Source organism: Crocodylus porosus, unplaced genomic scaffold (genome assembly GCF_001723895.1).
Source record: "Crocodylus porosus isolate Cpor-Errol unplaced genomic scaffold, CroPor_comp1, whole genome shotgun sequence".
Classification (NCBI taxonomy): domain Eukaryota; kingdom Metazoa; phylum Chordata; order Crocodylia; family Crocodylidae; genus Crocodylus; species Crocodylus porosus.
The window spans coordinates 5,175,576-5,189,062 of NW_017728935.1; the positions used below are offsets into that span (position 1 = coordinate 5,175,576).

The 13,487-nt window shown below is 54.2% G+C and overlaps 1 protein-coding gene across 1 annotated transcript in view; it reads left to right on the top strand.

Annotated features, from left to right (window-relative positions):
* Positions 1-13,279, top strand: part of DEF6 (DEF6, guanine nucleotide exchange factor) — a 31,548-nt gene extending 18,269 nt beyond the window's left edge. The window contains exons 3-11 of the mRNA XM_019546750.1: positions 843-1,028; positions 4,824-5,051; positions 6,323-6,469; positions 7,534-7,642; positions 8,373-8,671; positions 9,383-9,549; positions 10,134-10,332; positions 11,643-11,733; positions 12,304-13,279. Of these exons, the coding sequence (XP_019402295.1) occupies positions 843-1,028; positions 4,824-5,051; positions 6,323-6,469; positions 7,534-7,642; positions 8,373-8,671; positions 9,383-9,549; positions 10,134-10,332; positions 11,643-11,733; positions 12,304-12,515 (1,638 nt within the window). The 3' untranslated portion in view covers positions 12,516-13,279. The remainder of the gene's footprint in view (positions 1-842; positions 1,029-4,823; positions 5,052-6,322; positions 6,470-7,533; positions 7,643-8,372; positions 8,672-9,382; positions 9,550-10,133; positions 10,333-11,642; positions 11,734-12,303) is intronic.
* The last annotated feature ends 208 nt before the right edge of the window (positions 13,280-13,487 follow it).

Sequence of the window (13,487 nt, forward strand, 5' to 3'; positions counted from 1 at the left end):
AAGTGCTGATTTTTATTGTACGGAAAACTGGAACTCTTGGTTCCGAAATACCTTTTGTTAGACCAACTGGGAAATTGCAGGAAAATTGTCCTTCCTGCAAGCTCTTGGGATCAAAGTCCCTTCATCAGGCTCTGGGAAAAGTATAGATGGTACAAGATGGTAAAATGTCCGCATAGGTAGGAAACAAATTTCATTTTTGCACAGAGGAAGCTGAAGATGGAAAGCTGTCTCCCTCTGGGTCCATGGGAGTGTCTCTGTGAGCTGTTGTGGGTGTCTCTGTTGAGTAGCTCTTTGATGTGTAGATCAGGTAGAATTCCTTCCCTGGAGGTCTTTATTATATATATTTTATTATACTATATAACAAAATATATATTATATTAGATCTTTATTATATATTTTGTGCTGCCTTTTGGTACTTTGCAGCAATCACTCAGTCTCAGGGCTCAGCGGGGAACTGAAGTGCGTTTGGCCGGTTTCCAAGGCAGATGTTCTGATGCGAGGCTGAGATACTGCGGTGCTGGAAGCACTCTCCCTACTGCCCTGGACTCTGGGTTTAAACTGATGTGTTTTGGTGATGAATGCAGTGGACAAGGAGCCAGGACTCCTGCTGGGTTCTCTTCCCAGTTGTGCCAGTGACACACTGCAAGATTGTGGACCAGTGCTTTCCCCTCCCCGTGCTTCCCTTTCCCCCCATGTGAAGCAGGGATGATACTCGTCCTTTTCACAGGGGCACTAGGAGACCTAAGTGCCCTCCCCTCCAGCTGACGAGCACTGTGGTATCAACCTTGGGACTCTGTAGTGTGGCGGCACTGCCATCACTGGTTCATGGGGCTTGTTTGCAGGTGGAGGAAGGTGCTTTTGTCAAGGAGAATTTCGATGAACTCTGCTGGACTTTGACGGCGAAGAAGAATTACAAGCCAGACCGAAATGGGAACAGCGTTGTGTCCCATCAAGACGCCTTCAAGCTCTGGTGTCTCTTTAATTTCCTCTCTGAAGACAAATACCCCCTGGTCATGGTCCCGGATGAGGTAGGAGTTCCTTGTCTTCTCCATTTCACCCCCAAGAAGGGTCCCAGCTTTGCTATCATGGATAGGGACCCTGATTATGCCAGGTTTGCTACTGGACCGCCAGGTAGTAAGCAGCATCTCTTTCCGACTCACAGCATACAGCAAGGGATGATGACATGGGCGGTTACAGGAGGGAGCCACGAGGTTAATTCAGGCCTAGGTCAGCAATCTTGCTATCATCTGCCAGCTTTTTGCTGGCCTACATGAAATGAGTGCGTTGCGTCTCAGAGCCACATCAGGAGAGGCGTAGGCCTACCTCTCAACCCCCTTCCTCCCTGCTGTAAGCGGTACTTTGCACAGCCCTAGCAGAGAGTCCAGGGGCTGAATGAACCATGGGGATGCAATTTCCTTCTAGGGTCTAGAGAGAGAGAGCAGGGTTGAGTCACCGGGACTGCTTGGCCTGTGGCTAGACCATCAGGACAGCGGTGATAAAAAGTTGTGAGACAGACGGTGACAGCTGGAAGGAGATGGTGTGAAGCTGTAGAGGACGGTGGTGCGTGGCATTCTCTACACAACTGCCCTCTGCTTAGGATCTGAAAGCCGGCTAGCCGTAAGCCCTGCTGTCACAGGCGGTAGAAGTGGGGCAGTGCTGTGGTTTCAGACAGGAAGGGGAGTAGCTGAGGCAGAGGCAGGAGAGCAGCCAGTCCCCAGGGGAGACAGCTCAGCTTCTACTAGGGAAAGCCAAATGCCCTGAGCCAGGTGATGGTTCTTGAAGGTGTCCTGACAGCCGGGGAAGTGCGAGAGGCTGGGTTTCATAAGCTATCCAGTGTGGGTTTTTTTCCCACCGACGGGGGCTCAGCTCCCTTGGTAAAGCATGTTCAATCATGCTCTGCTTGCAAAGGGCCAAGGACAGCTGTGCCTCACGCTTGTTCTTGACTCCAGCTCGATTGTGCGGTGTGGGCACAGCTGTTGCCAAGATGTGAGGCTGGGTGGGGGCCGGTGCTGGAAGCTCGCATTGCACCTGCCTCGGCTGCATCCCGGTCTCACCCATGCTGTGTCCCTGAAACGTGCGAGTGGCCACAGGTGTCAGCGGACAACGAAGAGGCCTGAAGCCTATGACCATGCCTGGCTCAGGTCCTCTCTGAGCTCTTGCAGCCGAGACCGACCAAGCCAAGGCCAGGGGCTGGCTGACTGTGCACACACATGCCTCACAAGGACGTCCCTGGGGTGTCCACACTTTTCAGAGAGATTGTGAAGGAGCAGGCCCCTTGCAAATGCACTGAAAGCTGCAGGAACCCGATGAGCTCCCAACGCCTGGGCACCAGCTGCTTCACGTCCATAGTGCCTACCCAGTGGGGGCTGCTACTTCACAAAAAAACCCCTCTTGCACCCTCTGAACCAGCTGACTCCCTGCATGCCAGGACAGAGGGTCCCCAGGGGCTGCACCAAGCCTTAGGGGAGCAAAATCCAAGACACGGTCCCAGAGGCACCGTGGACTTCCTGAAGCAGAAGTCGTGTAGCCGCTGTAGTGTGGTGCTGCAGGTGCGGTGCCGCATTCACGCAGTGCTGAGCTGGAAGTTGGACAGCACTCGGCACCGGGGCTGGGCCACGTGGCTCCACCTCTCAGGAGAGCTAACGAGTGCAGCTTTGCAAGGAGGCCACAGCTGGAGCTGTCATTTGCCTTTAAGGCAAATTGGTAGCTCTCTTGGGAAGCATGCACGTCAAATGTGGCCACCTGGAAAATGTGTCCCTTCTCTGTGGGGTGGCAGCTAGGTGCCCCTTGAGGTCCTCCCTGCCCTCTGACTCTACCTCTCTGGGGGCCTGGGAAGCTGCCTGCCTGCGTCAGCCCTGTGCCAGGCAGCATCTTCTCAGCGGGACCTTGCCTGACCCCTCCGGGGCCAATTTGTGGGGAGCAAAAGTCCTATCTCTGGGATGTCTTGGGGACACAAACCCCAAATATGAGGGTCTTCCAGAACGTTTGGGGTGATCGGTCAGTTTAGCTGCACCTTAGTAATGGCAAGAGCTGTGATGGATCTCCATCGGCCCCAGCTTAAGTCAGAGAGGGAGTGCTCTGACCCAGACTAATAAATGCGTGCATGAAAGATGCCCACGGCATCCAGAGAGTTAAAGGAGGCAAATCACAGTTGTTCGGCCGAAAGGGCTAATAGTAATCTCTAAATTCCACAAGGCATGTGGGAAGAAAGTGAGGTTTTTATGGTGACTTGCTGCAGTTCTAGAGTCTCCATCAGGTGGTTCTCTAATCCACAGGCCTTGGTGGAGGGAGGAAGCGGGGGAGCAGAAGTGGAGGGCGGAGGTGGATGTGGGGCACGATGCTTGCTTTAAAGCTAACAGCAGCCTCGCCAGCACCGCAGGGACTGACCAAGCCCACTCCTGCCCTCGCCCATGCTCTGGGCTGGTGAGGCCACTCGTGGCCAGGCTGGCAGCTGTCATCTGCTCCCACCGTGCGGCTGCCACTCTTGCTCCATCTCCACTTTAGATCAGCACAAAGCGGAGCAACGGCTGCGTTGACAGCAACCGCACTTCCTGTTCCCCAAGAGAGGTATTTCCTGTTCCCCGGGCCTTGACACACTGAATCAGCTTTCTGCTGAAGTGCCTCGGACTGGGGGTGGGGTGGTTCCCCCCACCCCGGTGTCCCCTGGCCACTTTCACATCAAGCTGGTAGAGGGGACAGAAAGCGCAGCCCGCCAGGGGAACTTGGGCTGCTATCCTGCCTTTAGTTACCCGACAGTTAAACCACACTGACTTCAGCAAAGTTATCTGGGCACGGAGCTCTGCCTTCCCCTGCGGGCTCCAGCGCAGCCCCTGGGTAGTGAGAGGTGGCTGAGAAACACTCAGTCAAATAAACTGCACCCAACTCCCGAAGCTGGGCTTGAAGCTGATTTCTTTATTTATTGAAAGACACGGATCAAGCCTGGCACATTGGAGGGATCTATCCACCCCCTTCCGGACAGATTTAGTTTTTGCAGAATCTACACTTTTTGATGTATTTATATTTTTTAAGTTGCTTGCCCTTGTGGTTCTAAAGAAAATTTCCCAAATCTGAACCGAGTGTCAAAATCAAAGAAAACAAAAAAAATGCTGTGCTGACTTCCTGAGTCTGCATGCAGCTATGTGCAAGCTTCTCCTCCAGGCCTCTGGATGGGCTGCTGGCATGAAGGGAACATGATGGAGTCCTTGGAGGGAGAATTTAATGTACTTAAGGGATGCTTGATGTCTGCAGAGATGCAGGCCTGTGCGTGCACCGGGTTACCCGCGTGTGCAACATCTGTAAACAGAAATTGCAGCGGCCCTTGTGTTGTGCTGGCCTGCTGAGAGAAGCTGAATGCAGCAGAGAGCAGTGCTAAGTGAAAAGATATAGTTGGCAGTGTTGAAACCGCTGGCCTGGCATTCGGTTGCTTTGAGTTTTGGGGACAGCCACTAGTGGTTTTGGGGAATTCTGGAGTAAAAGGGAGGATTCTTGGGTTTTCTTTGGGTGGAAATGAGGTCTGCCTGAGGTGGAAAAGGAGGTCCTGTGGTGGAAATGGGAATAATCCTGCATCTTTGTGTAAAAATGGGGGCGCCTCATGATCTCTGGAGGTTCCTGGTTTGAAAATGTGGATTTCTCAGTACCTTGGATAGAAAGCAAGTTGCCTCACAGTTTCTGAGGCCCTGGGTTGGAAATGACTAGAAATGGAGGTGGCTCCTGCTTTCTAGAAGTTCCTGGGGTGGAAGCAGAGGTGGGTCTGGGGGCTCAGAAAATGGAAATATCTCCTGCTTTGCCCCCCGCCCCCAGCATCTGACTTCTCCTGATTGCAGGTGGAGTATCTGCTGAAGAAGATCTGCACCTCCATGAACGTGGAGCTGAACAGCTGTGAGCTGGACGACTACCTCTCCCAGGAGCCCCAGCAGCAGGGTGGCCTGACGGTCTGGCAGTTCCTGGACCTGGTGAACTCGGGGCGCTTCCTGCGGGGGATCGAGCAGGAGGCTGTGAGCATGGCCATCGAAGAGGTGTATCAGGAGGTCATTGAGGACGTGCTCAAGCAGGCAAGGAGCTCCTCGCGCTCTGGGGGACACAAGAGGAGCTTGGCTTGGGATCCCACCCCTGTGGAAACGGGCTGCGAATGCTCCTCACTCTAACCTGGGCAGTGGGTCTGTGTAGTGTCCATCTAGAGGAAAACTGAGCTCTTGCCTGGGAAGGCCCTTCCCTCTCTCTGCTGCTCTTCTCACCCCCACATGGGCAAGGGCAGAGGCTGTGATGCACTGAGAAACCCCACTGTGATCCCACCCAGCTGAGAACAAAGGGCAGTTCAAAGCAGGAAAGACACAGTCACCTAAGAATAGCCCAGAGAGCCCCCCTGGAGGGCTTTTCACCCTGTCCCACTCCTTTCTGGAAAGCCAGTTCCACAACAGACACCAAGAGACACCCCAGGGACGAGCCTGGCAAGGGTGCCAGCCCCAGGACTTCTCACTGCTATATGGGAACACAGCACCCAGCATATCCAATCAGGCATCGGTCATGCTGGTGGCTTCAAGCAAGGAATGGGGAAATCGGGAGCTCTGGGGTGGTCTTCATGCCACATTTGCTCCCTAACGTGGGCCACATCAGGCTGCCTTGATTCACCCACCTGTAGGGTGGAAGCAGCTCTTGTCTTCCCTACAGTCTGAGATCCTGGGAGGTCTTAGACATGTAGCCAAGTGTCTCTGTAAAGCCCGAGTCTGCATGTGGCTGCTCGGAAGCACAGGAAGGCATTGGGTTTTTGGGTGAGAAAAGCCTGTTCACGCTTGTAACACGGTTTGCAGCCGGCTGCTGGCTCTAAACAGGGTCTGGCCATTACCACCACAGGCAGCACACAGTGCGTAATGTGGGAGCTGCCCGTGCTGGAGGCCAAGCCTGTATTCCTAGACTCAGGTCAGCACACTGCTGTGTTTTACTCTGTGTGGACAGGACCTGGAGCCCACGTGACTGGTATGACTGGTCCTCCCAGCTCCCTGTGCAGGCTAGCATACCAGGACACACAGCTTCTTGGCTGCTGACACTGGGCCATGTGTGTACATCCTCCTGACGCCCCAGGGGACAGTGGCTGAGATTTATCCAGCATGCACCCCTGGGCCCTCTGCTAGGAAGATTAGTGGGTGCAGATGCACCTAGATGGCCCTGAGGGCAAATAACCTGGTAGCTGGGCCCAGGCTGAAGTGTGGCATCTGAAATAACCATGGCAGGAGCCAGTTACAGCCCCCTCCATTAAACTCACAGGATGGGGGCAAGGCTTGGTGCAGCCCCTGGACTGTGAGTCCCTGCCTGTCTCTGGCTACAGGGTTACCTCTGGAAGAAGGGCCAGCTGAGGAGAAACTGGTCCGAGCGGTGGTTCACACTAAAGCCAAGCAGCCTTTCTTACTACATGAGTGAGGAGCGGAAGGAGAAGAAGGGGAGCATCGTCCTTGACAAGCATTGCTGTGTGGAGGTGAGCACCCAGGCTCTGGTGGAGGGGTCTTGTGGGGTGACTGGGCTCATCTGTCTCATGGGGGTAATCGCTAATACCTAAGCGTATGTGTGCGTAAGAGAGATGGAGCCACGTGCTGCTGTTACAAGTGATAACAGGTACTGCGTAATAGCCTTGGAAAAGCACTGGGAATGCATCAGACTGTTTCTACCAGTAGTTCCCCTGTGGCTGGATCCCACCGTGATGAATGATGTAGAAGAACCCGAACCAGTAGTTTGTTTACAGGCTAAGGCAAGGAGGGCAATAGGTGACGGTTTTTCTACTTGATTTGAGTTTGCTATATCTCAGTCCAGTTCCTGCCAGGCCACCCCCCAATCACTGCTACAGCTGGCCCTAGCTGATTGTCTGCAGAGAAACCAAGGAATGAATGGCCTCTGGAGACTGGGCCAGACCAGACAGGAGCCATCTTGGGCACAGAGAGAGCAAAGACTTGGTGCTCAAGCTCTCCATACAGCCCCTTTTCACCAGGGCTCACTCCAGCCCACGGTTCCTTGCTGCTGTCATGCGTTGTCGTGACATTCAGGGCCGCGTTTGGGGAGCCACTGTGTCCGACAAGCCTGGTGTGAGACAGCAGTAGAGACGCTAGCCAGCCAAGCACAGCTGTGCTGTCTCCCACCCTGTGTGTGCATGGGGCAAGTAAGGAAAGGGCATTTCTACAGCTGGCACTTATCCCAGTAATGCTAATTTGGCAAGACTTTGGCATTTACAAGAATGCTGCCACAATGGCTTTCCTTCAGCAAAGGAGGGGTTAACAGGGCCTGGGAGTGTGCTCCCTTTCACACAGGCCCCCCCATTTTCACTGATCTAGAGACTCAAGCAGAGAGGAATGAATGTTTCCCTCTTTTGACCCTCCTGCCTCTGCATCCAGGACCAAGGGGCAGACGAGGCAGGGGATATGGGGAAGCGGTGAATGGGGAGTTGTCGGGTAGGAAGCTGGGAGACCTGGTGGGGTTGGATGGTGGCTGCCCTGGGCTGTGGGCAGGGGTGCCATGACACCCCCCTCCCTCCCCAACCTCTCTCTGCAGGTCCTGCCTGACCGGGATGGGAAGCGGTGCATGTTCTGTGTGAAAACCTCTTCCCGGACGTATGAAATGAGCGCCTCGGACACTAGGCAGCGGCAAGAGTGGACCCTGGGTGTGTACCATGGCACCCGCTCCGCCCTCTCACCCCTTCCCAGCTCCCTCCTGGCTTCCTCTCCCCTCTGGAGAGGAAAGCCCTGAAAACAGCAGAGGCTGCAGTCCAGAGCTCTGAGTGCCCTGCTCTTTCCACCACATCCCCAGCCCCCGGGGAGGGTTGGCCATGCCCGTAGCACAGAGAGTCCACATCCTTCTTCAAGAGGCTGACGATGCCCACGGGCTTCAGTGCAGGCAACTGCTTGTGCTCTCGTTCCCCTTGAAGTCAGTGGCTTTCAGCAGGCTTCGCTTTGAAGTCGCTCAATGAGGCCTGGACACTTGAGGCATCTGCTCCCATGTACCTTGCCTGTATAGCAGTGTAAAAAGGAACGGCCCTTGAGGTATAGCTTTGCACTGGTATAATGTACAAGAACCCAGCGTAGTTACCCCAGGAAAAACCAGAGGTCAAACTATGCCCACCTAAGCTATACCAGAATAGCTGTTGTGTATCCACCGTTACCCCAGGACTTAATATCTTGTGTGTCCAGGGCCTGAGTCAGTGGTATGGACAGATAGCCACTGACTGCATTTTACATGCAAGTGCGTCAAGTGGTGTCCAACGGCAGAGCACAGCACTGGAAGTCCTGTCCCCCAGGCCTCCAATCTCATTTGCCTAGGCCATGCTCTGGCCAGTGGCTGCTAGGACAGTGTAGTCCCTGGATCCATGGCGAGCTTCCCTCCTTGCCTTGCAGCCATCCAGACAGCGATCCGGCTGCAAGCCGAGGGTAAGAAGTCCCTGCACAAGGACCTGAAGCAGAAGCGTCGGGAGCAGCGGGAACAACGGGAGAAGCGGAAAGCCGCCAAGGAGGAGGAGATGCAGCGCCTCAAGCAGCTGCAGGAGGAGAAGGAGAGGAAGCTGCAGGAGCTGGAGCTGCTGAAGGAGGCGCAGCGGCAAGCGGAGCTGCTGCTGCAGGAAGAGGAACAGCGGCGCAGGCTGCAGCACGAGGAGATGCAGAGGACCCTGGAGATCCAGCTGCAAGAGGCCGAGCAGGTTGGCTGGCAGGGGAAGGTGGTGCCTTTGCTGGGGAGGCTTCCCCCGCTGTTACTTATGTGGCAGCTCATGGGGCACAAGATTCCTCCTGGGCCTGTTCACTAGCAAGCTCCAGGGTAGTCTGCACAAGTCCCTCAGTTTCCAGCACAAGCCCTTCCTGCTGCTGGGGCTGTCCCTGCATTTGGGGATCCCTTTCTTGCAATCCTGCATTGAGGCTCTCCCCGTGTCTACCTCCTCAGATTCTCCAGCAGGCCAGAGATCCCAGGATAAACATCCCCGCCAAAAGGAAAGAGACGGCAGTGGGGCCCTATCTCCTGACCATGGCTCTTTGCATTCAAGGGTCCTGGAGGGGGAAGAGATTTCCCAGCTAGGCAGTGTCTGGAAGAGCTGGGAAATCAAGGTGGCCAGATGGCTGAGGGCAGGCAAAACTTGGGGGCATCCAAACCCCAAGTCTCCGGGCTTGGGCCTGCATGTAGGATGCCTGCCGAAAGACTTTGGAAATATCTGAAGCCCCTGGTGGGGGTGGAGGATGTTTGTTGTAGGGTGGTTGTAGGGTGACTTATGGCTCTGGACTGACTCATGGATTTGGACTAGATTTGGCTGAGTTGGCTTGGAGCGTGAAAAATTTCTTTAAAAAAAAAAACTGTGGCAATCCCAGCCGCTGGCCACATGCACGCCATACTGACCACTGCCCTCTCCCTGGCTCTGCAGGCTCGGGCCTCCATGCAGGCTGAGATGGTCCTGAAGGAGGCTGAGGCCGAGCGCCAGCGCAAGCGGATTGTGGAGCTGGAGGAGATGCAGAAGCGGCTGCAGGAGGCACTGCAGCAGGAGGTGAAAGCACGCCAGGATGAGGAATCTGTGAGATACGCCCAAGCCAGGTGCGGCTGGAGATACTCACCTTTATACCCATGCTGCCAGCAACACCCCAGAGGAGTTGGGAGCAGGGCTCACAGCTTGTGCCATTGCCTCCCTTCCTGCAGTGCTGCCTCCTGGGGCAGGTTGGGCCTGGGTAGCTGTGATCTTGCCCACAGCAGGTATAGACCATGTCCACTCCCTGTGGTGCTGCCTCCCCTTCTGCTGGTGCCTGGGCTGCAGACAGAGGTTGATAAGCCTGTTCCTGCCTTGGCCAACCGAGCTGCATCCTTTAGGCCAGAGAGTAGAAGTTCCTGCTTCCCGAGCTCTCAGGGTCGCAAGTTTGCAGGCACAAAACCAGCAAATTCCCCCTTTGCTCCTCTGCACTCTGCCAGAGACGGGAGCAGCTGTGAGTTTCTCTCACGTAGCTAGTCCTCCTACACATGCTTCCTTGCAATGCCAACCCTTTCCAACTAGTGTCCACATGCCAGTCCCACCGTTGGCTCCTGCTGGCTGAGATCAGGAGTTACCTCTGACCCTCCTAGGTGTTGGTGTTACTGGAGCACTGGTACAGGCTCTTCTGTGACCACCTTGAGCATTTCCTCTGCAGATTGCTGTCTGAGGAAGAGGAGAAACTGAAGGAGCTGATGAAGCTGAAGGAGGAGCAGGAGGAGTATATCATCAAGACCCAGCGGGAAAAGCTGGTCCTCAAGCAGGAGATGGAAAACAAAAATAAATACTTGGAAGAAGCCCAGAAGCAGCTGGAAGAAGTGCGAGTGAACAGGCAGCGGGTGGACCAGGATGTCATGGTGAGCATCGGGGCACCTCCACATCCCTGGGCATCTTTAATGTTTATGGGAGGTATTTACCCAGCCTGCCCTCAGAGCCTCCCCCACTACAGGATGGCTCTTCTGTAGCTGAAATCAGTGTGTCCACTCTAGAAAAAGCCAAGAGATTTATGCTTAGCTTGTACTTCTCCTTCGGTCTGGTCTGTTCTCACATGGCATAAACACAGAAGAGCTGCATCGCTGGTGACAGAATTACAGCCCTGTTAAGCTGGAGGGCAGGGGCCATCCAACAAGCACAGCTCCCTTCTGTCTGATTTGGCTGAGTTACGGTCATCAAGCAGAAGCCAGATACTCTGCATTGCTGGGCACAGGAGCTGATGATGTCCAGCTGCGCTAATGGACAGAGTCCCAAATGCTGCCTGGGGGGTTCTGCTTTCAGCTCTCTGGGAGGAAGCAGAGTCTGTTCCAGTTCCAGCATTTGCTTTGCCTGAGTAACAGTCTCAGCCTGGATCAGCAGAGGGGTTTGGACCTGCTCCTTCCAGCCCCACAGCACAGGCCTCTACCACTTGAGCTGAAGGTGCTCCACTAGGTACAGCAGCAATGTCTCTTCTGTGATGGATCACAGGGAGGCAGCACATGCTGACAGTCCAGTCCCAGCTGTCGCAACCAGGTTCCTAGTGAATCCTGGAAGTCAGAGAGGTGGTGGATTTGGGGAGTTGCTCCTTTGCCTTCACCTCGCAAGTGAGAAGTGTGCTGATGACAGAGCAAGGCTCGAGGGCTGGCAGAGCAAACCACCAACCATCTTGCCACACTGTGGTGGATTTATTGCAGCTGTCTGTTCAGTGTCTGTGCCATGCCAACTGCGTGCCTGGTATTGAGCGGCAGTAAAAGAAGGCAAGGGTCCTGCCCTGCAGAAATTACAAGGGAATGCCTGATGGACAGCAGAGGTGACAGAGCAAAGGGATTTAGTGCAGCAAGACTGAAGGCCAGGACAGGGCAGCCCTGAGCAAACTGACTAAGGCTGGGTTAGCTTCAGCGCTGGTTAGGAACCCACGATACATCTGGGACTACCGTCCACATATGGCATCCTCCTTCAGTGCATGGGATTCCTGGCTTCCAAGAGCTGGTTCCAGTTCCTGGGCCCATCTTGAGCTTGCAGCCCTGCCAAAGCAGGACCTGAACAGTTTGGATCAGGCTCCGTTTATCAAGGTAGCTTAAGATCGAGGCCCAGTTCTTGTGCAGCGAGGATGGTAACCGCCAGGCTTTGTGGACTGGGCAGGCTGGTTGCAGGCATCCTGTCATGACACTTTTCTCCTCCTCTTTTGTTTCAGGTGGCCCAGAGGAAGCTGCGACAGGCCAGCACCAACGTCAAGCACTGGAATGTGCAGATGAACCGACTGATGCACCCCATTGGGCCGGGAGGTGAGAGCTGGGCCAGCGAAGGCCTCGGGACTAGATATAGCCAAGTCTGAGAGCTGCAGCCGTGTCAGCTTTGCAGTACTTCTGTACCCCACCAACTCAGGAGAGTTGGGCCTGGCTATTACTCTGGTGGCCTTCAAAGAACACTTCTGTGCTATTAGTGGAAATGCTCTTGAATCTCTTAGCTGTGTTCTTTGCAACCAAGTCTGACCTTGCTGTGGGAGAGTGCTGTCCTCTTCCAGATCAGATACAAAATCAAGGCTGTAACTGCTTGAAGAACCTGTGCCCCTCCTTCCAGAAGCAGGGATGCAATTACCTTCTGTCTCTTTTCCCCCTTGCTGTCTTCAGTGCTTGCTCTCCACTGTTTACTGGCTGCCATACTCCACCCCAGAAGTGGTTGCATTTCAGTAGCGGGTGATATGTGACAACACATTGTAGCTTGTAAAATGCTTCGGAATGAATGGCCGCCATATCATGCTGTTATACCAATGGTGAGAGGCTCGTGGGTGGGCAGCCTTTGTCCAAAGCTGCATTTGCTGTGGGAAATAATCCTTTGTTTGTGTCTGTTCCCAGAGAAGCGTTCAACACTGAGTGGAGGGTTCCCTGGGTTCCAGCCCACGCTCCTCGCCAGGAGGGACTCGTCACTTAAGCTCAAGCAGAAACCAGAAGATAAAATCTGTGATCCCATGCCGGAAGAGAGCAAGGAAACCGTGAACAATGGGGAAGCCAGGAGGCTCTCGCTGTCTCCTGACGCAGACACCATGGCCACAGAACCCTCTGAATAGCCACAGCAGCATGGCACAGCCTGGAGCCAAACTGCGGGGCCTGGCAAGATCAGACTAGAAGAGCGGTCAATACGGAGATCTGTGTGTGGAGACGAGTGCAGTGCATAGACACATATACCAGAGACACCACTGATGCTATAGGAGGGACGTGTAACACATCTGGGGCTGACATGCTTCCACTCTGTTCATCCCTTCTCTGCAGGGGCAACTTGCAAGAAGACCTAGAGCCTCTCCTGACTCGTGAAGACATTGGCAGGTCCCAGCCTCTGTGCTGCATAGGTGCAGCCCCTGGACGGTACAGCTCCCAGCATGTTCTGCTCCATCTTGACCTGAGCAGCCTGCAGCCCCCTCCCTATAAAAGCTGAGGGTGGCTGTGCATCCCATTATAGGATTCTGCAGTTTGGTTTGGCCTGTGGACCTTGCCCTGGCCACCCCTGATGTCAGGATTGCCCATCTGTTGCTAATGGCAACTTCTGCTGTCCAGTTTGCTGAGCTACAAAGTACATGGTTCTCTTAACAGTGCCTGCCAAAGGACCCTGAAAATGGAGCTGTGCCCTTTTTTGCTTCTTTGAAAAGATACTAAAAAGCCTTATCTTCCCTAACTGTTCAGAAGGACCTCATTAGTGCGGGCACTGGATGTTTTCACACCTTCGTAGAAGGGGCGGGGGCTCTTTAACAAGCATGTGCTTTCTCTAAGGGTGTTTGTTAGTCACTGGAGTCACGTAGATGTAAACCAGAAATAAAGCTTTGGAAATGATTCTTCACGTCTCCTCTCAGCACTCAGATTTCACTCTCTAGATGTCACTGTTTTGCTTGTTCTCCTGTCACTATGGCTAGGGACAGGAATTACACGTGAAGTGGTATAAGTGATCGGAAACTGGTTCAAATCACAGAAGTTCAGTGCACATAAAACACTTTCAAAATGGCTGGAACTGGTTTAAGATAAATCTGGATGGACGCAGTATCAGACTT